This window comes from Corvus kubaryi, unplaced genomic scaffold (assembly GCF_017639235.1).
Source record: "Corvus kubaryi isolate FWS band 111438036 unplaced genomic scaffold, C.kubaryi_AGA036_p1.0 37352, whole genome shotgun sequence".
Lineage (NCBI taxonomy): Eukaryota > Metazoa > Chordata > Aves > Passeriformes > Corvidae > Corvus > Corvus kubaryi.
Window position 1 is genome coordinate 1752522 of NW_024581114.1, and position 26873 is coordinate 1779394.

The 26873-nt window shown below is 51.0% G+C and overlaps 1 protein-coding gene and 1 long non-coding RNA gene across 5 annotated transcripts; one reads left to right on the plus strand and one right to left on the minus strand.

Moving 5' to 3' along the window:
- On the minus strand, window positions 1-6233 carry LOC121666484. The gene is made up of 2 exons (XR_006016672.1): window positions 6143-6233; window positions 1-6002 (listed from the first exon to the last, which is right to left on the minus strand). It is a non-coding gene; the product is annotated as an uncharacterized LOC121666484 (long non-coding RNA).
- On the plus strand, window positions 5996-26873 carry LOC121666480 (Golgi integral membrane protein 4-like). 4 transcript variants are annotated; one of them, XM_042032068.1, is made up of 14 exons: window positions 5996-6264; window positions 10315-10389; window positions 11571-11620; window positions 13256-13309; window positions 17083-17233; window positions 18734-18816; window positions 19978-20121; window positions 20247-20507; window positions 21068-21225; window positions 23022-23215; window positions 23383-23450; window positions 23847-24011; window positions 25237-25308; window positions 26341-26873. In XM_042032068.1, the coding sequence occupies exons 1-14, from the start codon at window positions 6078-6080 to the stop codon at window positions 26449-26451; spliced, it is 1773 nt and encodes a 590-aa protein (XP_041888002.1). In that variant the 5' UTR covers window positions 5996-6077; the 3' UTR covers window positions 26452-26873. The 4 variants fall into 4 exon arrangements, with proteins under 4 accessions (XP_041888002.1, XP_041888003.1, XP_041888004.1 ...); XM_042032069.1 differs by having other exon boundaries at window positions 25237-25321; window positions 26341-26487; XM_042032071.1 differs by lacking the exon at window positions 5996-6264 and adding an exon at window positions 7354-9843.

Sequence of the window (26873 nt, forward strand, 5' to 3'; positions counted from 1 at the left end):
TCAGTCAATCTAATACTTCTCTAATTAAAGGTCTTTCTGTAATTAGCTCATTGTCAGCTTGGCTGTTGGCCACAGAGAGAATTTTTGACAGGTCAATACAGAGCAAGAGCTGATCTCCATTTTTATGGCTTTGTGTTGTTCTCCTTATCAAAGTCTTGCTACTAAAGACATCCATTCCTGCCAGCTTGGAGATGGATCCCTGGAAGGAGGCTGCTGAATCCACCTTAGGAGGATTCCCAGATAGTCCTCAGATCCTCTCCTCACTTCTGAAAACAGATGTGAACCTCAGACTCCACATCCCTCTGGCAAAACCCTTTAGACCCATTATCTGTGTGCAGGAAAAATGCTGAATGGAATTTCCAGAACCCAACTGCATGGTTCAGGGAAGTCTGTTCCATTTAAAATCAACAGTGATTAAGCAATGTCTAAAATCTCACCCTGAGTCTGTCGATGGCCACAGTTAACACACAGTGACAAAGCAGAGATGACTTAAGCTCTTGGCTTATGGGGGTATTAAAAACCAGACTGAAATCTCCCTGGCTGACACCTCATGTGTAGAAATGCCAGCTTGAGTTGCTCATAAATGATCTTTCCAGCTTGATGTGTCATGGATATCTGCATAGCATGAAGTCAGACAAAGCAGCCCTGTGTCCAACTGATGAGGCTGGCTGATCCCAGCAGAATGCTTGTGCAGGCATGAAGCTTCCCCTGGAAAAACACTGGAGCGAGATCATGAGGAATTCTCATCTCTCTGTCATCCTGAGGTGCCACAGGGTGCAGTAGAACATCCTGGAGGAGGGACCAGAACATGCAGATCTGCTGCTGAGCGTTCTGTGTCAGCTCCACGCTGCTGCTGCTGCCTTCTCCTCCCACCATCACCTGCACTGCCTGCTCAGGCTCCAGCCTGATTAACAACAATTAAAAAGCTCTCTGTTTTCCCCAGAATTTCCCCCACAACAATACAGTGACAAATGGCACTTCACCCACAGTAAGGAAAATGTCTGTGCCTCCAGAATCCTGCCTCGTGACGGTGTGAGGAACTCCTGGATGATCCAGCACTGTGGGGCTGAGGCAGGCTTCCTTCCTGAAATACATTATTGAAGATAAATCCAGGGAGCAGTGTCCTGGAGTCTGTAGAATATGCCTTGCTGGGTTATTGGACTTTCATAAAGCTCAGTGGTCATGTAGGAAGAAAAATTTTAGTGCTGGTGCCAGTGTTCTCTCTGTCTGTGGCACAATTTCTGTCCAGCCAGAACAGAGCCCGTGTGGAATAGGAGGAAACTGAAATCCCAGCGACAAATTCCTTCACCCTCAAGGTGAGGACAGCTCATATCCAGGCTGTGGTCAGTCCTGCCAAGCTTTTCTCGAACGCTGGGCAGGGAGTTCAACCATCTTGTTCCACTTGTGCTTCTCTGGAATGGGCAGCTGAGGCTTTATCCACCTTAACCACGAGCAAAGCCTCCTCCTGGCATCTCTGCTTTTACCCTGACACCGAGACTGAAGGATGCGCTGGAGGAAGAGGAGCTCCAACCACCACGGATTTGGCTGCCTGATGCTTCAGGGCTGAGCAGAGCACAGAGTCCCCAGGTCCTTCAGTTCATGAGAAGAGGCTCATAATCCTTAATTAAAGATTAATTAAACCCCTCAAGGCCCCAGAGGCATGAAGCCATGGAGGGATTTGGGAATACAAGCTGTCTCTCTCGTAAGGGGGGTGATGCTGGAACCCTGAGAGAGGAAAATTTAGCAGCAACTCACAAACCAAAAATCCCTTTGCTGTTGTTTGCTGTTGTTTTCTGGCACGCTGAGTTTTTATTACCTTTGGAAGCTGGAATGTTCCTTGGCTCTAATAAAAATGTCTGAACCTTGGAAAGGCAGTAAAAGCAAACAGGCAATGGAGTCACAGGCTCTGAGTGTGCTGTGATGCGTTTTCTGTGCACAATATGCTCTTTGCCCCTTCTTCTTTGGTTTTATCCCTCTGAAGCCAATTTTTATTGCTTTTGATAAAAAATTTACCCAAATCATAGTCTGGTCCAGGACTCAAAGCAAGGAAGATTCCCAGTCCAAACTGTAAAAGATGAGGTGGAACTAAAAAGCAAAGATGGTTTTTTTTTTCCAGAGGATCTAAGATGGCATAGTTAACATGGTGGAAGATTTTGCACTGTAAATTCTTGGAGTAAAGATGATTTTTTGAAAGAATTATGAGTTTCTCTCAGAATACTTTGGGAGATGATGTTTTAATGTAAGTACCAAGTAACTGCCAAAATATCCAGACATTTTCTAATAATTGTGGCTCTCCTTGTGCTCCAGTTTCTATGGAATGCTCTTCTAGATGATGAATTTTAACTTGCAACTCAAAAAAAAACCAATGCTTAGCCCTCATTTTGCTCCCCCATTCCCCTTCTCTTGTATTCTCTTGTATGCCCAGAGTTTGCTCAGGGTTCTGGGATCTCATACTCTCAGTTTTAGGCACATCACAGATGACTCAAAGGACATCTGTAGGCTTGGGGAAGAGAACTCAGAGCGCTGAGCCAACGTGTCATCGTGAGATGAAAAATAATCCCAACAACACATCCTGAAAAATGGTCCCATCAACTCCCCAGGGCAGCCTCTAATGAATTCTAATTAGAAGCTGTCACTTCTTGTTATGGGAAGACAGGAATGCTTCAGCTCTCCCACCCCTTAACCTTGGAGACACCGAGATGAGATCTGTCCCCAGGAATGGTTAAATTTCGGGCATTTTCGCTCCTGTAGGAAATTGATTGAGGATTTCTGTGTGGGGAAGGGCAGGCACCTCCAGGAGTGCTGGCAGGTTCCTCTCATGCTCTAAATCCCTGCACACCCAGATGCCTGCTTGAGAACACTTTATTTTCAAACATTTGTGCCTGTCATTTCTCATCCTCTGGGCTCCTGCCTCAAACTCCTCCCCTGCTCGGCCTATTCCCTCCCACATTTATGCCCTGGATTCCCAGAGTGGGTTTCCCTGGAAGGCACATGCAAACCCCATAAAGCCTGTAGGGTGAGTGGCCAGCATCAAAGGGTTGTGGACGTGGCCAATTTGATCTGTAGGTTTCTAAAACTGCAACTCCAAACAATCCAGCCTCTCCTCTGCCTCCTCCCAGCACATTCCTTCCATCCATCTTTTTCAGACACTTGGTTTCTTGACAGCATTTACATAACCTGGCTGAAAACACTCCCACAGCCGATTAAATGCCTGCTATGAAACCCAAAGCTCTGATTAAAAGGCTGGAGCTTTCCAGGACTGCACTACTTGCACAGATGGTTAATGCTCATGGCTTGTTCTACAGGGGAGAAAGTGGCATTTTCCTTACAAGTACACACACCCCGAGCTTTCCCATGGGAATTGCTTGTTTTGTTCAGATTATTATTTTAAAGCTGTCATCAGATGTGATCACCCACCGGATTAGAGGGAGCAAAAGGAGATGATCAGAAAATCCCTGAGGCACAAAGCATTTTGAGTTGGGTTTGAAGGGAGCTGTCACTTATGATCAATTTGTTTAGTGCTGGGGTCTCTCCTCCTCTGTAAATTCCTAAAAATTCTCGTGCCCAGTGGCTGCAGAGCTTCAGAGATGTGGGATGTTGTGGGAATTTGCACCAGGAAGAATCCTCTGAATCACATAAATACTGGTAAAGCAGGAGCAAGAGGCAAAGCCTTTGGCTCTCACTGGGACTGTACTGTTCATTTGGCCCTAGGCCTGGTGCAGAAATACGGGGTTAAATCTAAACCTGAGTTTATTGCAGGAGTAAAGGTCTTTATTACAAAAGTAAAGTGCTTGCTCACAGAAATTCCATCAATCAAATCTCGCTCAGATAAACATTCCCTAATCCAGATTTTAACCTTTTCCAGACTCCTCTCTGTCAAAAACCTCAAAAACTCCCAGTGTTTCTCAGGCAGGGACCAGCACATGAGGAAGTAATTAATGAGTGCAGGAGGGGGGAAAAAAGAAAAAGAAGAATGTGCTGAACAGAGGCAAAACTGGGACTGAAACCCCTCATCCCACGGGCTGCCTGCTCAGTCCTCAGGATGCAGACAAAAGACATTCCAGCTCCTGACAAACAGCCTGAAGAGATGCTGGAGCATTCAGCAACCCCCAGGGCTGGGCATTTGTGTAAAGACACAGTTGGACAGAAAATCTGTCTGGTACAGAGTAGGTGGAGTGTCTTGAACTGAATATCTGGGAATCAGGAATGAGGTTATCCCTGGTCCTGCATGCACATGATCCATGGCAGACAAAGGCTGCATGAAACATCCCATCAGTGCTATTCTGGTTTTCAGAAAGAGCTGGAATAATCAGTTAATTCATTAAGGAAAGCCTGTAATGTTTAGTGGAAGCTGTACCCAGAGCCAGGACCGTCAGCCAAATCACCCCATTTCCAGCAGGCTGAGTCTCACCCAAGGTCTGGCAGAGCAAATCCACCAAATCCACTTAAAATGCTTGGGGGAAAAAAATCCTGCCATAAAGAAGGTTACCTTGGATGAATCCTAACCTTACAGGAACACTGTGCCTCAGTTTTCCCATCGACAGATGAGGGTGACAGAAGTGCCACTCAGCTAATTCCCAGCAGTGCTGTAAAGCTCATTTGATGAACATTTCTGAAACCACCACGCAGGGCTCTTAGAGGGGAATTGCTGCTGAAGAACTGTTGTGATTGTTGTTTATTCCCCAGGTGCCTGAAAGATGGAACTTGGCGGAATTCCCGAAGAAATATCCGTGTGAGCTCAGATAAGGGATGAGCCAGCCTAACAGTCAGGCTGTTGGCGCAGAGAAGTTTCATTATAAACCGGAGGGTCTTGCATAGATCTGAGCTCAAAACCCAGGCAAGGCTCCAGGAGCTTCATCTATCCCATGAGGTACAAAATCATGGAATGGTTTGGGTTGGAAGGGACCTTTAAAGGTCACCTTGTTCATCCATCACACACCTGGGTAAAACAAGCTGGACTCTGCTAGAAGAGAAGAGCCCACGTGGAGGGCATGGCCAGAACACCTTGGAATCCCCCATCCCTGGAAGTGTCCAAGGCCAGGTTGGATGGGGCTTGGAGCAACCCAGGACAGTGGGAGGTGTCCCTGCCCATGGCAGAGTAATGGAATGAGCTTTAATGTCCCTTCCAAGGAGAACCACTCGGAAAAAGCCAAACTCGCACCCTTCTCCTCGTGCCGCCTTCCTGCCTTTATCAGCTCCTGTTTTCCCGAGGAGAAACCACAGCTTTTAGGTTTTAAACAACTCATGTGAGGATGCTCTCCCGGTTAATCCATTCCCGTGTCCCTCATCCATCCCCGGTCAGCAACAGGTGCGGGGAGCCGCGGCTGTGACTTTGTCAGCTCGTTTGGAGCAGGGCAGGGAACACACGGACGAGGGGGCTCCAGGTGATGCCGGGAGCCCTCGGGGGGCGGCGGGGCTCGGGGCACTCCGGTCCCCCCGGTCCCCCCGGTCCCCCTGTGTCCCCCCCGGTCCCCGCAGCCCCTCCCGCCGCCGAGGGCGGACTCTCCGCCGCCGCAGCCCGGATGCCGCCGCCGCCGCGTTCCTGGCCGGTGTCCCGGCCCCGGTGCCGCCGCTTCCTCCCGGAGCTGCCGGCGGGGGAAGCCGCGGGGAGGGGGCCCGAGGGCTTCTCCTCTTCTCGCCGGGTTATTTTTTCCGGTCGCTGCTCCAGCGGGGGAGGTGGGAAGAGCCAAAGGCGGCGGTACCCCCTTCCCGCCCCCCCCCCCCTCCGCCGCAGCACATGGGAAGCAAAAGTTTTCCTCCTCCTCCTGCTGCTCCTGCTCGGTGCCCTCCGCCGGCTGCCCTCGCCCCGCAGCCCCCCCGGCCGCCGGAGGATGCGGCGGCTCCGCTCGGACACCGGCCCGGGGCTGCGCCGCGTCCCGATGGACAGCGAGGAATAGAGCCCGGCAGGAGCCTCTCCCGCCGCTCCGAGCGCTGGCAGGGAGCGAAGGCGAGCCTGCGACCGCATCTTCCGGAGGGATCCGCGAGTTTGCGGAGGAAAGGAGCTGTTGGGCGAAAATAATCAGATGCTTTAGCAGCGCTGGCGAGGTAGCGCCGCATCACCGCGCTCCGGCCCCGCCATGGGCACCGGGATGTGCTCGAGGAGGCAGAAGGGGCTGCTGCAGACCGGCTTCTGCCTGCTCACCGTGGCGTGCCTGGGCTCCGGAGTTTTCCTCTACAACCACTTGCAGCAGAAGGTGCGGAACGCCGAAGCGCTGGCGCAGAAATACAAACAGCAGCAGGAAGCGCTGTCAGCCCAGCTCCAAGGTGAGTGACCCGCTCTGCATGTGTCTCCGGGGGTGTGTGTGTGTGTGTGTGCACATCCTGCCCCAACTTCTCTCCCTCGCAGCGTTACCTGCCGCTGGCTTTGCTGCCCAGCCACACGCAGGGTGCCCTGCGGACTTTAAAGGCTCTTCTTGCCTTTAAAGATGCTGCGCCTGTTTCCTTCTCCCTCCCCCCCCGCCTTTGGCTGTCTGGAATTAGAACAGCCTTGAGTCGCAGCAAAGGGGGATCGGAGCGTGTTGGATCGGCGAGCTCAGCTGCGTCACGTCTATTCCATTTCTTCTGCCTTTGGCTGCAAATCTAAACCCCCGTCACGCTAAATGTGAAGCAGGAGAAACGCAGGGGCTGCTCGGGCAGGCTCTGAGATGCGGCTCCGCTCTCTGCCCCGTGTGGAAGTGAGCAGGGAGGGAAGGGATCTTTCACTAAAGTTTGTTGTCACAGTCTGCTGCCCGTTGCCTTTGCAAGGCGATAAACCCACCTCGTTCTCAAGAGGTTGATCCGGGGCTAGAAAAGTCTTGCCAGCATTTTTGGGGCTGATGGATGCTGCAGATTTTTAGCTCCCTAAGAAGAGGGGAGGAGGAGGAGGAGGAGAAAGAATTGGCTTTTCTGATCCCGCTGACCAGCACTTGGCTCCTCTGGCAGGAGCTGCCGGAGACCGGAAGGCAAACACAGCGTGTGGATTCCTCCTCCCCCTTTCTCCCCTCGTTTGTCCTCCTTACATAAATGCCTCACTGTGGGAAAATGGGATTTTAGCCCACGGGGAGATGTCGGTAGGGAAGGCTGAGGACACGCGGTTACTCCACCGCTGAACTCTTATCTCCTTTGTCTAGCCTATCATTCCAGCCTTACTGTGTCTGCCAAGGCGACGTTTCCAGCAGCTGTCACAGGATTTGGAGCCTCCGGAGGGATTTGCTGAGCTCCCCGTGGAGAGGTTTGGTGGGAATCCCCTCGGGGTAGCCAGCACTCGGGTGTGTAATGCTGGAGGACGGGCTGCCTCTGGAGTGCCCAAATCCATGTGGTCAAAATATTGTTCTACTCAAGGTCAAGAGATTAATTTCTGCCCCCCCCCCCCCCCCCACCAAAGAGTCAGTTTAGATCACAGTGTTTATATGGGAGCTCTTCCCCGGCTAAAATCAAACACAGGGGATCTGTCGTGACCTCCGTGGATACATCCTACAGCCTGTATTGCTGGGGCATTCTGTGACTCAACGTTTATGCCTTTTAGGGTTAAATCCTCTCCCGGTGGTTCTGCGTGCAGTTGCTGTGATGCAAATGGAGCATCCCGCCGGGGCTGCTGGTGCCCGGGGCTGTGTGTTCCTGTCGGCAGAGTGCGGGAGGCTGGCTGTGTGTTCCATCCCACGAAACAAAACCCGGTCAGCCTTGGGGATTGAGCTAAAGTGTGTTCAGCGCTATTATCTTATGGTTTGGTTCCATCTTTCCTCACTCCACGAGGCAATCAAACACCTGCAGCTCAGTCCCAGCTCGATTTCCACCTGCATCCCGAGTTTGGGATGTGCAGAGACCGGCAGGGCAGAAGTTAACCCACTTTCCTCTCTTTTGTGTCAGCATCTCTGCTCCTCTTGGAGAGAGGGGTTGCTTCTCCAGAGAATGACAGTGGTAGCCTCAGAGAACCCCAGTTTTGGGAACAACAGGCCAACAACTGAGCCAAGCTCATGTTTTTTCCACCCAAATATGTGTCAATGGCAGAGCTGCAGCCTGTTGCTGGGGTTTCTAACCCCCGTCAGTCCTCCCAATCCTAAATACAGTTGTTGCCATGGCTACCCTTCTTTATTTTGAGAAGACACTCACTTGTCCAACAATTTTAACAAAGGCAAGGCTTCTTTTTGAGTTTGGCTGCCGGGAGAAGCCTGGCAAGTGGCGGATGGGAGCGATGCTCATGGGAGTCTCGCAGTACAGAGGTGTCTGGCACACGGGGCCGTGGCTCTGGTGCTATGTCTGCTCCCTGCAGGGCTCTGGGGACAAACCTGGGGTCTGGGCTCTGTCCTTGCACTTGTTGCATGACTTTAATTCCTGTGTCTTCTTCTGCACCTGGTCCTGCCTTTTCAGCAGGGGATTTCATTGTTTTGGCAGCTCCTTTGGCAGCAGGTGACGGTGCTTTAGAGCCGAGTCCTGGCTGGATTCCAGCCCGGATTTAGACACTGACCACCCTCCATTCTCTCTTGTAAAAGCAAATTGTTAAAGATTTCCTGGCTCCCTGGCCTCCGAACTGTGCGGTGCCAGTTTGGTCGGATGAGTTGTTGCTGTATCTCACCACAGAGATGAGGATAGAGTCAGAGAATTTGGATTATCCTGAGCTGAAAGGGACCCACTGGGATCGTCAAAGTCCAACTCCTGGCCCTGGACACCCCCAAGAGTTGAGACACTGCTGTGTGCAGTGCTCACTCCCTGCTCTGTGTAAAGCTGAACCCACTTGCTCTGGGCTCTGGGGACCTGCAGGAATGGCAGGAGAGATTGAAACTTTCTTTTCAAGTCATTAGAGGTTGCTTCAGTTTATCTGACTTTTAAAAACAGGGTCGGGGAGAGCCAGATTTTGTGTTGTAAAATCCTGAATGAACAGCCAGTGATCCGGAGCTGTCCCTGAAGCCTCCCCTGCTCTGGGATGTCAGGATCTGTGGCTGTGGGTGTTAGCACAGCCCATTGCTACAGATGCTTCCCATTGGTGGTGGGAAGCTCCCATCACATCAAAGCCTTGCCCTCAGGAGCTCTGCTAGATAAGAATGCAAGAAAGTCAGATGTGAGAAAGTCGGAAAGTGAGTGCCCAGGGCTCCCAAATCCTCTGGGAAGTGGCTGATGTTCTCAAGCTGACAATTCCTTTGGACAAGGCTTTCTAGCACGGAGTGGAGAAGCACACACGACCCACGGCGTGCTCAGCTGGGGAAGCCCTCAGGGTGACATCTGAGCAGTCTGCTGGGAAAAGTGTTCCTAAAAATAAAGCTGTCATGGAGGAGACACTTGGACAGCTGCAGAGATATCCTTCCAGGCTGGCACCACTGCTGGAATGCTTTGGACAATATCAAAGTCCGAGTGGAGTGGCCCAGCCCAGGGGAAGCATCTTCATCACTGGGATGTTAACAAAGATAAGGAAGGAGATAGCCTGGCTCAGCCGTGGCACTGCCCCTTCCTGCCTCTTGAGGGAGGTCAGAAGGGACAGAGGAATTTGCTGCTCCAGCATGACCTGAGTGGGGCTGGCAGGCTCCACAGACCCACTTGGAGTGAGAGCATGAGGCACCTGGGGCTCCTTCAAGATTTCAGCAGGGAATGGATCAGCACTGGTTTCATGCACGCAGACATCTCCCCACTCGGTTCGTTTTCCTGGACACCGTGTGTTACAGCACGATTTGCCCCCAAAGGTCTTGGCTCTGCTGGGATCTGGGCTCTGGAAGGTTTCTTTCATCACCTCTCCCTCTGAGTGCTGCCCAGTGCCATCCTGGCCCACCTGAGGGATGAGGAGCCTGTTGGAGCTGAGCGTGGTGGTACTCACACATCGGAGCGGATTCAAGCCACCATCCATCAGGAGGCTCCTCTGACACTTCCATTTGTCAGGTGGCTGCTCAGCCCTCTCTGTTCTCGAGCTGTTTTGTGTGTAATGGGCTGCTTGGTTCAGTTTTTCTCAGTGGGCTGGGTTGTGGAAGGGGAAAAAAAATCTCTCTTCTGCACTGAGGGCCAGTGGGTTGTAGAAGGGGGAAAACATCTCTCCTGCATGGTGCTGATGCCTTTATGGAACAGGGGATTCTGGCTGCTTGAGTCTGGCAGGGACTTGGCCCACAAAAACCCAGTTTAGCCACTGACCACTAAAACATCTCCTGGGCATCACAGCTTGGGCTCCAAAGCAAAACCTGAGTGCAAATACTCACAATTTGTGGGTGAGACTGGTGTGTTTTATCGGGAGCACCCATGGTCTGCAGCCCAAATGTTCTCTCCCTTCTCCAGGCAGGAGAATAAATATGTGGAAAAAATATCTGTGGGGATAAATTTGAGGTTTTTGTCATGCTCTGCCTCTCGCTGCTTCCACAGTGGTGTACGAGCACAGGTCCCGGCTGGAGCGGTCCCTGCAGAAGGAGCGAGGCGAGCACAAGAAGACAAAGGAAGGTGAGTCCCTGGCATGGGTGGCACAGCAGTGGCCAGGCAAACCCCCAGCTGTCCCCAAAGCCCCTCCTGCCTCAGTGTGGCTGTCACTCAGTGGAATTTGGGAACAGTGAAGTGGAAGTGGCGTGTCCGGTGCCCATGGGCAGAGGGTGCTGGCAGGTGGGCTCTGTTCTCTCCACTCCTACACTTGTCCTCAGGCCAATCTGTGAGTAACACTCCCCCTGTCATGGTGTTTCAAGTGCTGACTAAACCTGGCACTGGTCTGTGCTTTTTCCTTGGAAAGATGTCAGCTTTCTCCCAGAAGTGAGCTGAAGATGCTGAGCTCTACGAGTGCTCGGTGCTATCAGCATCACTGCCCTCCATGGTGGACAATGCAGACTGTCAGGCCCTTCAGAGCTGATGCACGGAAGGAGAAACAAACATGCTGGGGATTTTAAGACCATGAAACACAGCAGGAAGCAGAAAGCCAACAGATGAACTCATGTGCCTTTCAGCAGAGTGCTGTGCTTGGGTGTCAGGCCCCTCTGCACCGGATTGTTGTTGGCAACTTAAGAACTTGGGTTTTATCTTTAACAGTGGTGTGAGGGGTAACACCCCTGCTCCTCACTCGGGCATGCTCTGTGCTTCTGGGTGCTGGATCCAGCATCCAGGTTTGGCTGCAGCTCTGTGGCTGCCTGGCTGAGGCAGAAGCTGCATTTCTGTGCTGCCTCTTTAATTAATTTGGTGAGGAAATGGAGCACCCTAATACACGTTACCTTGTCGTGGGACCTTCCTGTTTTAAGGAGGTGGCAGAGATGAGATCAGCACATGAGTTTGGGTCTCACAGCTTTGGTTCCCCTTTTCCAGAGTCATCTCTTGTTTCAGAGCACCCCAGAAAGTTTTTCAGCTTCCTTGACATCAAGCTGCAGCTGTTTGTGTGCTCAAGTAGGAAATCACCAATGCACTCGCCTGTGGAATGGGAAAGGAAGGACATTTGGGTGGACAGCTCTCATGGAAAATACTCCCACCTTCCCAAGGGCATGGAATGATCTCCCAGCAGCATCTGCATTCCAGCTTATTGACTTACAGCCTTTTGCTCAGCAAGGGGCTGAGTTCCTTCTTCCTTCCCCCTCCCCTCCAAAATACAAACCAGATCCTTGTGAAATTCCAGCTCATTAAATCGTCTCCTTTTCTCCCATTTCTAGATTTTTTAGTGTACAAGTTAGAAGCTCAGGAAGCTCTCAACAAGGAGAAGGTAGGTGTGGCTTATCCCAGGGTGTCTGTGGAACAATGGGAAATATTTTTTTCTGGTGCCACCAGGGTCGTGAGGCCACTGGAAGGCAGGGAAGGCTCCGTGTGTGCATGATACAGGCTGAACTTTGGCTGACTCCTCTGCTCAAGGAGTGTGTGAGGATTTACTCCATCTCAGGGAAAGGGCTGGAGCTGTTCTGCCTGTTCTCCCACGTGTGACAGCCGAGGAGACGACTCCCAGCTCCTGGTGTGGCAGGGGAACTGCTGCTCCATGGGACGGAAGAGGCCTGGGGAGGCTGAGTGCAAGGCTCACCAAGGGGAACAAGGGCAAGAAAGGCCATGGGGGTGCTGGGGAAAGCATATCCATTGTTTTCTGTCTCCAGGGATTGTCAGATGATTTTCACCAGCCTGTGGACTTCCCACTCAGCAGGGAAAAGGACTCTTCAGTGAGGGCTGGGAAGAAATGCATCCCTGGGATACAGTCTGTCACATTCACTCAAGTTATCAGGCTGGGTTTATTCCTTTTACCAGAGCATCTGGGGATGAGATGCTGGAGAAGGGGAATCACTTTTAGCCCACTCCTCTGGGAGTGAACGTCAGCCTGTGACAGAAAAATGTCTGAATTTTTGAATGGTGGGCAAGTCCTTTGCAATCTGGGCTTGTTTGCTGGGGATATTTCAGACTGTAGTGAGGATTTATGGGGTATTTATCACATTGAAGTGGGGATTGTAGTGGCAGTCCTGTGGTGCTTCATTTGCTCTTCATGGTGCTGCTTCACTTTGCTCTGAAGTGCCCAAACCCAGATCCCAGCAGATGTTTGTGAACCTGCCTGTACTGGGGCTGTCCCCTCTCAGGTGCCACTGCTGCCCTGGGGACAAAGCCTTTGGGTGATGCACACCCAGTGTGAGGGGATGATGGTGCTGGGGTGAAAAACGGGGACACAGAGGAAGGGGGTGACACTTAATGGGGCATGAGCTGAGCTGTTGGGCTGGTGCAGACCCCTCTGGAGGGGTGAATCCCTCTCCTCTGCTGCTTTGTGCCAGCTGAGCTCAGTTTGGCTGCTGTGCCTGGTTACAGAGTTTGCCCGAGGCTCACTCCATTGCCTAGTGATCCATTTTTTGTGGAAACGGTGCAATTTCTGTGTGTGGGCGACAGCCTGAGCTCTGCTGCTTTCTCTGCCTCCCCCTCAGCTGCTGCCAGGAGAGCTCAGCCTTCAGGGAAGGGGATTTACTGTGCAAAGCTCCTTCAGCACCAGGCCTGGCCTGGATAAGGGGCTGAAGGCTGGGGAAACCCACTCTAAATGTGAATTAAACATGCAGTCAATGAGCTGCTGGATAGGTTGCTTGGAAAAAGTTCTTTGGGAAGGTTCTTTGAAAAGGTTCTTCAAAAAGGTTCTTCAAAAAGGTTCTTTGGAAAGGTTCTTTAAAAAGGTTTTTTGAAAAGGTTCTTTGAAAAGGTTCTTCAAAAAGGTTCTTTTCCAGCCTTGCAAGCTCTGCTCGTCCTCATGGTGGGCTTGTCCCAGGCCCTGCCCATGGGTGTGAAGGGCCAGCAGGGATTTGGGCAGGTTCTGCGTGGTTTTTCTCCCTGCTGTGGATTTTTCTGGACTCTAATGGCACTGTTTGGATCTTTTTCTCCCCAGCAAGACTCCATGAACAGATATGGGGCCCTCAGTTCCCAGCACAAGATCCTGAAGGTAAGGGAGGTCTGTCTGCTGTGTTTTAAGGGATGGAGAATCCCAGGAAGGACTGAGGGATTCCTGCACTGAGGGACGAGATCCCTGTTGATCCACATTCCTTCCTGACTGCTCAGGTCCAGGGCAGTTCCCTGTTTGTTCTGTCTCAGGTTACAGCTTTCACCTACACCTCGTGTCAATGGGAGCCTTTGTGCACTTTTATCACACGGGGTTTTGCTGTTTTCTCTGGGTCTCTCGGTGTGAAAATGGGCTTATTCATTGGAACTTGCCCTTTGGGCTCGTACAAAATATTCCAGCCCGTGGAAAAGGCTCAGAGCAGGGCAGCTCATAGCGTTTCATAGCGTTTCATAGCATTTTATAGAATTTTGTAGCATTTTATAGAATTTTATAGAGTTTTATACCATTTTATAGCTTATCACGTGCTCTACCTGAAGCATATCTTGATGTTCAATTTTGCTTTTGTTGGAACAGCTCAACTGGAGGCTGCTGGGGTGGTTTTTTAAAACGTTTTTAGTCCGAGCCTTGGCAGTGAAATGCTAATTTAACTCCGGGATGGAGAAAGAGGGCTGAGTTCCAGCAGCCCTGAGCACCTCTGGGCTGGATTTCCTGAGCTGAGCTGGACCTCCAGCTGCCTGGCTTTTGGACTCAGACTTGGGGGAAAAGGGAAGTACAGTTCTGTCTCTTGGGTATTCTCCAGCTCTGTGGATTCTGGGAACGCTCTGCAATAGCAACATTCCTCTTCATAGCAACTGCAGGCTGAGCAGAATGCTCTGCTTTGCTTCTCTCAAGGGGACACTCAGAGCTTTTTTGTCCTGGCTCCCTTTCTCTTGCTTCCTTTTATTGAAGGGGTGGGAAAAAGAAAAAAAAACCCAACCATCTATTTTTTAAAACTACATTCACAGCTGCTGAAAGACAAAACCAGCCCTTGGGACTGTGGGAGATTTCAAATCCCCCCCCCCCCCCCACTCAGGCTGAAAAAGCAGTTTTTAGCCCAGTTTCTGCTCGTTATGAGGCTGTGGGTAACACTTCTGGCACTGGGGCCCAGGCAAAAATGCTTCCCAGTGGAGCTGGCTTGCTCAGGAGGAAGATTGCTGCCAGGAATGTCATCACCTAGGAAATGGGACACGTCATGCTGAACAGAAGCAAGTGAGCTGGAGGTCCCAAATGTGACCAAAGGGTTCCATGAAGCCACACCAGCACATCTGGCTGTGGTGTTCCTGGCCACTGCTGCCACCCTGCTCTGTGCTGGAGTCCTCCCTCGGTGGCTGATCCACATCTGGAGCTGGCACAGAGGGGTGAGGGGCTTGACTTTGCCCAAAAATAGCAGCTGGAGTCGTTGCCTGTGTCTGGGTTCCTGCTGGGGCCGGGCTTTCTCCTCCAAGTCCTTTCTTCCTCATGAGTGGAGATGAAAATGCTTTGCTGCCATCACTGCAGGAGGCATCCTGGCATTCCCTGCAGCAGGCCAAGGAATTCTGACATGGACTTCCTGAAGCTGCTGGAGCATGAAAAATGAGGTGTGGCCTTCCTCTGCTTGTGGGTTAAACATCCAGCTTATTGAGTGTACTTTGTCCAGTTGCTGTCCACAAAGTTAAATCAGGGCAGAAATAGCTGGGTTTGAGGTGCTGTTATTGCCTTTTTCACCTGATCATTTCTCCCTTGGGGAGAGAGATTTGAAACATCCTGGGCACTCTCTGCTGTTTAATGATGAGAGAAGTTGGTGCTCTGAATCCTTCCAGCTGAGTGCAAGATCTCCTGATTTTTGGGACATGAGCTGCCTTGGGAATGATATGATTTCCCTGTTTTGCATTGTGAGGGACCCAGAAATGCCAGGACAGCATCTCATCCCTCACCCCAGCTGCACTAAACATCATTTACACAACATCCATGGGCTGTGTCCTGCAGCTGCTGCTTGACTGAGTAAAACAGCAGAACTGTGAGCTGGGGAAGGGAATATTCTCACTCAGGTGGACATGGGAGGTTCCTGGGTTCCTCAGGATACCTGGCCTTGGTGGGACTGACTCAGTCAGGCTCGCAGATAATTGAATTCTCTGAAAAGCAATCCCACGTGGGGTGTTCCAGACCTCCTGCCTGCAGCTCCTGCAGCAGCACCTTTGGATTCCTCCTGGAGTTTGCACACTCTGGTCCCAGACAGCCTCAGAAAGCAGCTGGGAGTGGGGATGGTCCCCACTTCTCTCCTTCCCCAGCCTCCTGCTGCTGTCAGAGGACGAATATTTCCCCCCTTCTTCCTGCCTGGGAGCAATCTGGGGACACTAATTATGCACATCACCTTGCAGGCAGAATGTGGCTTAGAAATTAATTGGCCTGAGCTGATGAGGACTTAAAATTCCTTGAACTTCACAAGAGTTTCTTGTTTAAATCAATCTTCCTTGCTAATGCTGTGGCTTCCAATGTGTTTGGTATCAAAATGATTTTAGGGAAGGGGTTCCTCTGCAGTGCTTTCTGCTAGGGGCTCTGATGAGAGCTCTAAGTACCTTTGAAAGCCAAAGCAGGAGTCTCCATTTCTCTTTATTTTGCCTCTGGATCTTGTGATCTGATGAACCTGACATTCTTGTCTCTCTTCTTTGTTCTGTCTCTGGGACCCCTCCATCTTTTCCTCTGCACTGCCTGTATTTTTGGAGCACAGCTACATCTCTTTAAGTGGAGGATAATTGCTTCAGGGGGGATGCCTGGGCCACAGACACTTTGTTTTCCTGGAGATAGACGCGAGCATCGATAGCATTTAGAGGTTTGGGGTTTTTAAAACAAGATTTGTATTTTTTTTCCCTCCCCGGAAGCCTGATTGAAATGGCTGCCTGAGTCCTGAGGAGGGATTGTGTGGCAGGGCCAGGGTTCACCTGAGAGCCAGTCAATCTGCATACATAATTGGTGTTGACAAACTGGATGTGGAAGGAATCTCTGGGTTACCATGGTAACAAAATAAAAGGAGGTGATTTCTGGTTCAGCGGGTCCCAGCAAAAGGATGTTTCTGTGTGGTTTGTTCCCGGGCTCTGCAAGAGGGGAGGGGAGAAGAGAGCAGCTTTCCAGCCCACTTTTATCTGGTGAATCCTTGGCCTGCTTGGAATAGTCCATGGACTTGTGAGAGTCTCGTTACCCTGGAACCGGATGCCTGCGAGCCCTGGGGTGCTGTGGGGAACATGGGCTCTCCCCGGGTTCTGCCAGAGGATCCCTGCACAAGCTCTCCCCTCCTGTTGTAGCAGCTCTGAGGAGTGGCTGGGAGAACTTCCAGGCTGTTGGGAAGCAAAGCAAGCAGAGGGAAAACCGCTGGGTGTCCAGGTGTGTGTCCAACCCCTGAGGAGGGTCACGGGAATTAGACCCTGTCCCTGTTCAAAGGTGACAATTCCCATCCTGCAGTGTGCTGGTGCTCCATGGCAAGGAGCAGGGAATGTCCTTCAGATGTCTGGGATCTCTGGGAAAGCCCTTGGATTTGTGTTCCACAGGGATGTGGTTTGATACCAGCAGATGTCAAGGCCTGCACTGCGATGGATTCCTGCAGGGAGGAGCAGGTGCAGCTCCTGACTCTGTCCCAGAAAGGGACTTGTCACCAATTCTGCCTCCAAGGAGACCCCCAAAACCTCTTCCCAAAGTGGAATTTAGTTGGCATTTCACATCTTCCCCTGGACCACCGAGCACAGAGAGTGTTTGATTGTACCTGGGATTTCTGGCTGCCCCCTCAAGCAACTCATTAAACACACACTTGGCAATAGCTAAATCACTCCTCTTGTTCTGACTCTGTCCCTTCTTCTCCCACCCAGAACCAGCACGACGATGTCAAGAAGCAGCTGCTGGACCTGCAGCTGCAGCACAACAGCCTGAAACTGGAACACCGCAAGAGCCTGGAGACCCACAGCCAGAAATTTGCCCAGCTGCAGCAGGAGAAGGACAGCGAGGTCACCAACCTGCAGGGTGAGGGTGATAAAAACTGAGAAAACACCAGGCAGGGGAAGGACTGGGATCAAGAGAGGGCAGAGATTCCTCTGCAGGCCCCCAAAAACACCCCCAGGAACAATTTTGTGGGACAATGTGCAGTGTCTTGGCCTCAGCTGGAGCATTGTCCTGCCTCAGGTGGTGGTGCAGGAATAAATCCTGCAAATTCTGGCATTGGAGCTTGGGAGCAAAATGAAACACACTTTTTGTAATTAATGGTGTAGGTCTGTAAAGTGCAATTTAATAGTGCAAGTGTTGTAGGCAATGCTGATCCAATTCTTTAATTCCCAAAGAGTGGTTTTTATTTATTCTGCTGTTTAATTACATTGTGGGGCTTTTAAGGTTTGCATCTGTTCTTACTTGATGAGGTCTGGAACATCAAAATCTGCTCCTGTGTGTTTGGGTTTTTTCCTCTGCTCAGCAAAGCCCAGTGTAATATCTGATGAGCTTTTGGGTTGGAAGGGGGGAAATTGAGGACAAATAAGTGAAACCTAAATATTTTATTGTCTCTCTTCCTGAAATGCACATTGTTAGAGTGGGATGGAGGGGTTTTTGCTAGATTGTCTCTCACTGAGAGCTCCATTCTCAGTTTGATGTCAACCTTCACTGCAAGGCAAGAGCACAGCACCCAACCTCAGAGGTGAAATGTGTTCTCTCAGGGCTGAATATAAAGAAAAGAAACCCCCTGTAATCAGAAATATCTGTAATTTTGAGCCTTGTGTGCAATTCATCCTATTGCAGTCATGGAAAAATTCCCATCCCAGCCCATAGTGCAGAGAAACCCCAGTTCATCCTGCTCTGGGGATATTCTGAGAGATCCAGGATCCAAAATAAGGCTGGCATTTTGGGACACAGCCTTTCCTTTCCATCCGAGGGTACACGGTGACATCCAAACCCCGGCACATCGCGTGCTCTGGAGCTGAAGCACTCCGGAGTGTGCAAAGAGCTTGAAAAAGCCCAACCTGGAGGCTGCAAGGCACAACTGTTCCTTAAAAGCCCAGGAATAAACATGCCTGAGGACAGAACTGTCCCATGATTATTTTCTCCAAGTGGGTCATGGGGTTTTTTTTTGGTTGGTACCATCAAGAGGCAGCTTCTTTGTGCAGCAGGAGGGAATCTGTGGGCTCAGCAGAGCTGGCACATCCCTCTTGGGGTTCTTCCTTAAGCTTCCAGTTCCTCCAGGAAGGGGCAGTGACTCCCTGCTCCCCCTTCTCTTCATCTGCAAGGGGGAAGTGGAGTAAAAACCCAAATTATCTGACTCCTGTGGCAAACAGAGTGAGAGCCTGAGCTGAGAGCAGGAGTTAGGAAAGAGTCTGGAGAGAAGGAATTCCTGGGAGTGCTGGAAGGAATGATGAGCAGGTTTGTAATTGCTGGGCTTGGAGGGATCTGTGAGGTGAAGAGGAATTTGTGGTGAGAAAGGGAGATGCTGCACTTGAAAAAATCCCTCTTTTAAGGAAATTTCTTCTTCTCCTCCTGCAGACACGGTGTTTAAACTCAGAGAAGAGAGCAAGCTCCTCAGGAAGGCCCACCAGGAGGTTCACACCCAGCTCCTCAATGCCCAGGTAACCACCTGGGCTCTGCATTCCAATCTTCTCTAAACAGTAAATCCTGCCACCAGCTGTATTCCAGGGTGGTGAGTTGCCTGAAACAGTGCTGGGAGGTGTTGGGAGTGTAGATCCACTCTGTAAAATTCTCCAGCCTGGAATCTGTCCCAGCAGCTGAAAATACAAGTTTGCTGCCCAAAGTCCCTGAATTCCCAGCCCTGGAATGCCTCCCCACATCCCAAATACTTCCAAGTGATGGTGAATTGATGGGTACAAGTTTTGCCTCCATCTGGTTTGTCCTGACTGGAAGTTTCCAATGAGTTCACATCCCAGGAACTCTTCTTGGCTGCCTTTTCCTTGTTCCTTTTATGTTTGCTTTGCTGAGGGGTTTTGTTGGTGTTTATTTGGATTTTAATGTTAATTTTAAGGTCATATTTCAGAGGGAAGAACTGAAATCAACAGAGCCTGCTCAGGAATTAATTTCCTGCTAAACTTTGCTTGCTGCTTGGAAGTTTTCCCACTCTGCCAAGTCCCTAATTTGGTCCATTTCCAGCACATGAAAAGGTCTCCCCCCTCAATTTCCTATAAATAACCAGGGTGGAAATGAGGAGGTTTTCCTGAGTGGCTTTTGGCTTTTTCAAGCCCTACTTTTCAGGGTTGGGGATGAATGAAAGAAGCTGCAGGAGAGAGAGGAGGGTTGCATTTGCTTACCCAGTCCAGGAGAATCGATTTTCCTTTGTCTTGCAAAGTAAATTGGATTGTCAGGAAGGATTATGCCAATTATTGTCAGCCCTGCTGGGATGAGCACATCCAGGGGGAAATGCCTCCACTGGAAGGAAATGAGGTGACCTGGAGGTACAGGAGGAGAGGGAGGCCAGGAGTGCCAGGATACAATCCATGTGCCAAGGCAGGAGTTAATCCATGGCTCCTGCACTGAACAGCATCAGGAAAAGGATCAGTGCAACAGCTCAGCACTTCACAAAGGGGAAATGCAGAATATCCATGAAATCTGGAGGGAAATCTGGGTTTGTCATTAATGGTCGTGGATTTTCTCCAACCTTTCATATGGATAAAATACAGATTTTCTTTAGAATGTACCTCTGCCAAAGAGTGGCTTTTGCCAGCAGGGAGATGTTTAACCCTGTGTGAGGTTTCTCCATGTCCTTCTCCCCCCTTCAGGCCCAGATGGAAGAGTTCAGGCAGCTCAAGGAAGCTCTCCAGAAGATGCCAGGCTTGAGAGGAGGAGGAGGAGGAGGAGGAGGTGGGAAGGGACAGCAGCCCCTGTTGCCAGCCAGCAGCCAGCTGCAGCCGGGGAGGCAGAAGGTGTGGTATTCCCAGAAAAACCCAGGGAGCAGCATTCTGCAGGGCTCCTGGGGCTTTAAAATAACCATCCCAGCTCCCTCCAGCTGAGAATTCACTCTTGTCCTTCCTTCCTTCCTTCCTTGCAGGCTTTCCAGGCCAGCCAGGAGAACCGTCCGGCCGGGAACGCGCTGCCCTCCGCGGCGCCCGGTGCTCAGCAGCCGGCGGGGCAGGGATCCCACAGCCACGACGGCCCCAGGCCACAGCCACAGGTGCCCTTCACCCAGCCAGCCCCAGCACACGATGCCAACTCGCTGCCAGAGGCCGTGCCAGCCTGGCCAGCGCGGCACGGGGACGGCCACATGGTCAGGTTCACCCGCACCATGAACAGCCTGCCCAACGGGAACCCAGTAGGTTCCGCACTGGTTTTGTGTGGTCTTGGCTTGTGAAGAGCTCAGAGTTCTGGGATTTGTGGTGCTGTGAGTGTGGGTGGTGCTGGCCTCAGGTTTAACACGCTGAGGAGTTGGTGGTTTCACAGCCAGGCTCAGGGGTTCTTCTGTGAAGTGTGCAAAGAGTAAATCATCACGGCAGCCCCCCGCTCCCAGCCTTCCTGGGGTGGTTGAGAGGGAGTTATGGACTGCAAATCTCTAAAAAAAGACAATAATTGCAGTGTGGCTGGGCTTTAATTACAGTAATGTCAATGTGTGGGGGTGTTTTAAGGTAGTTTTGTTGTTCCTCTTTTCCTGGAGATTCACCTACCCCATACAAGCCCGGGTCACGTAGGATCTGAATGATTCCTTTTTGGCTGTGTTAAGGAGGAGTCTTCTACTGCAGGGTGGGCAGGACTGTTGATTTCTTTGGGATCATTTCAGAATGTTTGTTCTTTGATAAAGGATTTTCTGGCCCATAAACCTGTCCAGATTTGGGAGGTATTTGATATCCCAGGTGTATCCTTGTGTCTCCTCTGCAGGACGTGAAGATGGTGATGCGCATCCAGGTGCGAAGCCACGAGGAGAGCCAGGCTCCTGGGCTGTCCCTGGCCGACCCAAGACAGCCCTCTCCAGCAGAAAAACCTCCTATGCTGGACAGCCACCACTCAGCAGGGAACAGACAGGTGCAAATGCAAAGGTTGGTGACACAAAACTCTTCCAGTCTCAGCGTTCGGGGTGAAGATACCAAACAGGAACATCCCAGGTCTCTCTCTCCTTGTGTTTATTGTGGGTCTGTTTGAAAGATGTTGGAGGAACAGCTTTTTTTTGGTGTGTTACTGGTATTGGTGGAATTCCTGGGAGTCTGGTCAGGGCCCAGGATCCAGTGGATGCTGTGCAGGCACAGGGGAAGCTGTTTATTGTCTCAGCAGCACTGGCAGGAGACTGCTCTGTTCTGCAAAAGGAAGAAAATGTCTCTCTGTGGCTGCAATAAATCAAAGTCTGGCCACAATCCAAAAAGTGACTCTGAAAATAGTGAAAAAAGTTACTCCTTGAACTTATTTATCCCCTGAGTGTGTGCAGGTCGTGTCTGTTCAGTTTATTGGAGCAAACAGGATTTCATTTCTGTTTTATCTGTAGAGGAAACTTCTGGATTTCATTCTAGACACAGCCTGATCCTGCCCTTTCTTCCCTTCTATTTTTGTCTGTTCACTTAACCTGTGCCCTTTCGAGGGCAGAGACTGTGCTTTGCTTATTTCTTTAACTGGCCACGTCCTCCCCAAAGTGCTGGGATAAATCACATCTGCAGGGACACAGCTGGAACAGCTCCGGGGATGTTGTGGTTGCTGCAGGCAGGGCCGGGCGTGGCTGTGACTGAAGGTGAGGGTTGTGATGGCAGAATGGCCTTTCCTCACCATGCAGAGCCCAGCCAGGTTCCTGTCACCATGTGAGGCAGAAAATGCAAATATTGATTTGTTTGGCGAGGGATTTCGGGGAGAACAGGGACCCCGGGGTGTCTGGTGTGCTTTGCTTTTCCTGGAGCTCTCACCGAGGAGTTACAGAGCAGCTGGAGGCTGTTGTTTACACGGGCTGAGATTTGTGATAAGGAGCACACAACCCAACCCTGCCAGAGCCAAGAGCAACACGGGGCTGCAGCAGAGCACAAAGGGGCCCCACAGCCAGGAACTGCTGCCCTGGGAGGCTCTGACCAGCGGGTTCCAGATGAGCTCCTGGTGGCCAACTGGCATTTTAATGGTTTTATAATGGGGAAGTCTGAGCTGAGGGCTGGGTTGGGATTTTCCTCACTGGAGAGTTTGTGTGCTGGCTTAAAGAGCTGCTGAAGCTCAGGCCATTTGTCCTTTCCATCAGTTAAAACCTGAAATGTCTTAAATAGGTTTTTAAATCTCATGTAGAGGACAGGCTGGAGCAAGCAGTCATCCTGCTTGGAACTGCTGTAACTTACTGGGGTTAAAAGGTTTTGCTTCACTTATTTTTGAGTCTCTACCACTGGGATGTCATCCCTTCTTTGCTTCTGAAGCTGTCCCTGACTAAGGCTATTGAGCTATTTGGGAAGCATTCATTTTACTTTAGCAGCATCTTCATTTTCCATGACATCGGGACAATAAAGGAGACTTGTGGTTTCGGTGCTTTTAAACCCTTAGACGTGTGTGTTTGGGTATGTGTGAGGCAGGAGTAAGAATCTATTCAGAATTGGAGTTTACTGCTACATGGATGTCATTGTCATATGAATAATATTAAGGGAGTTCTACCATAAATTGTATTTACAAAGCAGAACTTATTTCGTACTCTGTGCCATATTAAATGTTCTTTTCCAAGCAGATATCACGGTAATTAATACAACCTGCTAGTTTTGACCAAAAGAAGTTAAATTAAGCCAGACTTCTGCATGTGTTGGAGTATTTTTTTGCTCTGCTTGCCATTATGAAATGGTTTTATGGAACATATACTGAGGCCGGGGGTTCTGTTTGGTTGCAGCTGGAAGGACCTCGTTAGCAAGGTGAACGCCCAGATGGACGAGGAACAAGCCCATGGGTACCCCAAGAGCCTTCACTTTGCCCCCAAGGCCGGGCAGGAGGTGCAGAGGGGCAGCCCCCAGCCCCCCAGCCCGAGGAGAGGGCCAGAGCAGGGGGTAGAGAAGGAGAGGGCGGATGAGGAGGAGCTGGAAATGGGTATGGAAATGTTTCATTCATGGCATTGAATTCCTCTGCACACACTCACAGAGCATTGGCTGCCTCAAGCAGGTCGAGATAAACCACCAGACTGGTGGCAGTGGCTTTAAGGAGACCCCACTGACTGTCCCTGTCCCTGTCCCTGTCCCCGTCCCTGTCCCTTGCAGATGCAGGAGTGATCGAGAGGGAGGAGAACGAGCACTCACAGAAAGAGGCTGTTGTCCAGGAGCCCATGGTGAGTAACCACAGCATCATAAAGCCCCTCAGTGCTCTGGGAGGGACCTTAAAAATCCCTCATCCCACCCCCTGCCATGGCAGGGACACTCTCCACGATCCCAGGCTGCTCCAGCCTGGCTGTGAAAAGGCTGCTGCCGCGTTTCATCTGGCTTGGAATAAGAATCCAATAAATCAATAATGACCCAGAAGTTTCTATCATGTGCAACTCCAAACTCCTTGGATCTGGAGGGATTCAGAGGGATAACAAAGACTGGTTTGGGGATTTTTTGAACAAACACTAACAGGCTTGGTGAGGTGCAACCAAGTGCTCCAGGCCGGTGCTCCTGCTCACTGGGGAAGGGATTGTTCTGCCTCCTGAGGGAATGTCCTGCCAGGTATTTCTTTTCCTGTCCAGATGCCAGATGATGCTGCAGATCCTGCCCAGGACCCCAATAACCAAGGTGAGGATGAGTTTGAGGAGGCTGAGCTGGAGAGACCCGACTTTGAGGAGAAGGTGGGAGGCTCGGAGAAGTTCAAGGAGCCCAGCATCAAAGAAGAGTCCAAGGAGAAGCCACCAAAGGTGACTGACTGGGACAACCAGCAGGGCCAGGGAGGGATGCCCAGCTGTGGGTGGGTGGGCAGAGAGCTTAAGGACTGAAAGGAAAACATCATATTCCTGGATGGATCCATAATCCCACTGGGAGGATGTGGCAGGCAGGAGAAAGCTCTTTAGCAGGTTGATCAAAACCAACCTAATTTTTCTTCCACTGGTTGTAATGGAGCTTGAAATTTACATTCCATAGGACTTTTTGGTTCTTTGTTTTGATTCTGCTTGTGTTTCTTACCAGTACAATCAGCTGTGCAACTCCAGCTCCGGGGTAGAGTGGAGCAGAATAAGGCAAGGTGCCAGAGTTTAGGAAATTATCTTTTAACCAAGTGCCAGAGCTTGCTCTGGCCTCGTCCTCTCTGCTTGTTAAGTCCCCCCCGGCATTTGCAACACCTTCATGGCTGGAGAGATGTGGAATAGGGCATGGCTCACTCCCAGCTGCTCCTGGAGAGGGGCTGGGACTTTTCATGCCCTTGGGACCAGAACCAGAGACAATAATCTGAGTCTGTGCTCGGTGCTGGTCAGTGCAGCCCTGTCCAAGGCTCCTGGCAGCAGCAACAACATGTGAGAGCTCTGCCTCCTTGTTTGCCTCCTTGCAGATGGAATCCATTTATTTAACAAAGTGTTTCTTGCTGCCTGAAGCCAGACTCTGCATCAGGGAAATGTTCATTTGTTTTGACAAGCAGCTGAACGTTTAAAAAAGGAGTGTTTTATCTGTCAGGCTCTAAAATCATGATTAATAGTGGGATTAAGAAAGAAAAAAAGAAATCCAGGCCAATGAAATCAAATAGAAGAGAGATGCTGGCACCAGCAGAGCAGCACCTCCTTGAGATTGGTGCAAATGTGGAAAGAATTAGTGGCATAAATACCTGGCTTTCAGATCTGGCTGTGCTGTACTCACTAAAGCTCTACCCTCAAAGTTTCCCTGAGTCCTGGGGCTTGAGGCAACAGCCCCAGGGCCCTCCTGCTGCAGGAGAGACCTCCTTCTCCAAGTGGAAGGAGCTGCCAGCAGGTGGGAAAAGAGACTGGGTGAAGAAAGTAAATGGAGTTGGGGTTGCCTGATTGTCCCTCTGCTCCCCCTGATTCCCAGCGCAGCCCAGACTTCCAGAGCTGGGGCTCTGATCCAGGGAGCTGTGTCCCTGGCAGGGAATGGGAGCAGGCTGGGGCACTCTCAACTGTGTCTGGCTGTGTTTTTCAGGATGCTGGCAGACCTGCCAAGCCCAGGGAAGACCCATTGGATGACTACCAAGAAGATCAGGAGCAAGAAATTGTACGACACCAAGGTTCTTCCTCTTTCCCTCTCTGGTGTGGCATCACCTGGGTGTGTTGGCAGCCAGGAGCTGGGGAGGACTCAGCTTTTAGGGATTCCAGGTCTGCCTCTGCCTGCTCAGTGAGGTCTCCAGAGCAAACCTGGAGCCCACTGCTCCCTTTTCCCAGTGTTCAGAGCACCCTTTGTGCCCTGTGTCCCGTCCTCCTTTCGGTCTGCATCCACCTGCAGCAGCTCAGCTGTGGGATACTTCCCAAGCAGCAACTGGGAGGAATTACAGGAGGAATTGCAGGAGGAATCACAGGCTGTGCCAGTGCAGCAAGGCCCGCTCAATGTGTTTCTTCAAGTACGGGCTAGAGAGGATCACCCTGATGCCTTCTGGCTCATAGAGATAGAAATGAATCCTCTTCCAGCCTCATTCATTCTCTCCCTGCCCTTTGTGAGTGGCTCCTGAGGGTTTTTTCTGCAGTTTCATCAGGATTGCTGAGGAGTTAAAGGTTTGGGCTGCCCACTGGGAATGAAGGGAGTGGGGAAATAAGTAGTGGGCAGAGCAGAGGTGGTGTCAGGTCTCCTTCCCCTGTGTGAATCCAGGCCTCTTGTAGGTGTCTACACTGGATGGCTGGAGCTAAAACCATCCATGGAGGCTGTGCTGGCTGCTGCACATCATGGGTGGGGTTTGTGACACGTTTTAAACGTGGTGGATGGAGGATATCTGCCACTCATATCAGCTCCTCCTATCAGCTCCTCGTATCAGCTCCTCATGCAGCAGAGGCAACAGGCTGAGACATCAAAGTTGCATTGTACTGCCAGGATATTAAATGTGCTTAAAACACCCTGGCTGATCATGGCAACACCTCTGTGTCCTGCCAGTGACACCTGAAGGTCCCTGGCAGAGGTGGATTCTTCCCTGTTTTCCCAGGTTTCCAAAGCTGGGCTGCTTTGGTGGGACAGCTGTGCTTGGGAGCAGCGTGGTGTGCTCTCATTTAGGGTCTCCCTTGCTGATTTTTCCTTCCTGGCTGTTCCCTGTGCCCCCAGGAGGATCATGGAGGTGAGGTGGATGACAACGATGACCTGGAGCTTGTCCAAGAGCGGAGGGACCGTGTGGGAATGCAGGGAGCTGGTGGCAAGAAGGATGACTACTTCTGAAAGCTGCTGAAGGAAAACGGGATACTGCAGGAATGAGGGGATGGGAACTCCTCCTGGGAACTGGCTCCTGTATTAAACACTGCCCAGAACAAAGGCAGGAGGAGGAAACTGTCTGCAGGCCCTTGCAGGGGGTTTGCAGACCAGAATTCCATCTCGGTGTGGGGCCGCCGCTGCCTCCCCGGGCGATTGGGAGCGCTCTCAGACTGGGAATGATCTTATCCTGCTGCTTTTCTTGGAAGCACTTTTTGATTTACTGTGTTCTCCACCCTCTTGTTTTTCACATCCCCTTTCGAAGCTGGAGAGGGTTTCTTTGGTGGGTTTTGGGGGGTGTCTTTCACCCCCCTGGGTAGCGGAGGGGTGCCTGAGCTGGTCCCTGGACTCACTCGACTGATCTCTAATACAAAAGAATCTGTCTTCATAAA

Excerpts from the sequence above, each read along its gene's own strand:
- LOC121666480 (XM_042032068.1), top strand. The coding sequence starts at position 6,078 with ATGGGCACCGGGATGTGCTCGAGGAGGCAGAAGGGGCTGCTGCAGACC. Across the intron at positions 17,234-18,733 it reads CGAGGTCACCAACCTGCAGG|ACACGGTGTTTAAACTCAGA; the intron begins GTGAGGGTGATA and ends CTCCTCCTGCAG. Across the intron at positions 20,508-21,067 it reads GCCTGCCCAACGGGAACCCA|GACGTGAAGATGGTGATGCG; the intron begins GTAGGTTCCGCA and ends TCTCCTCTGCAG.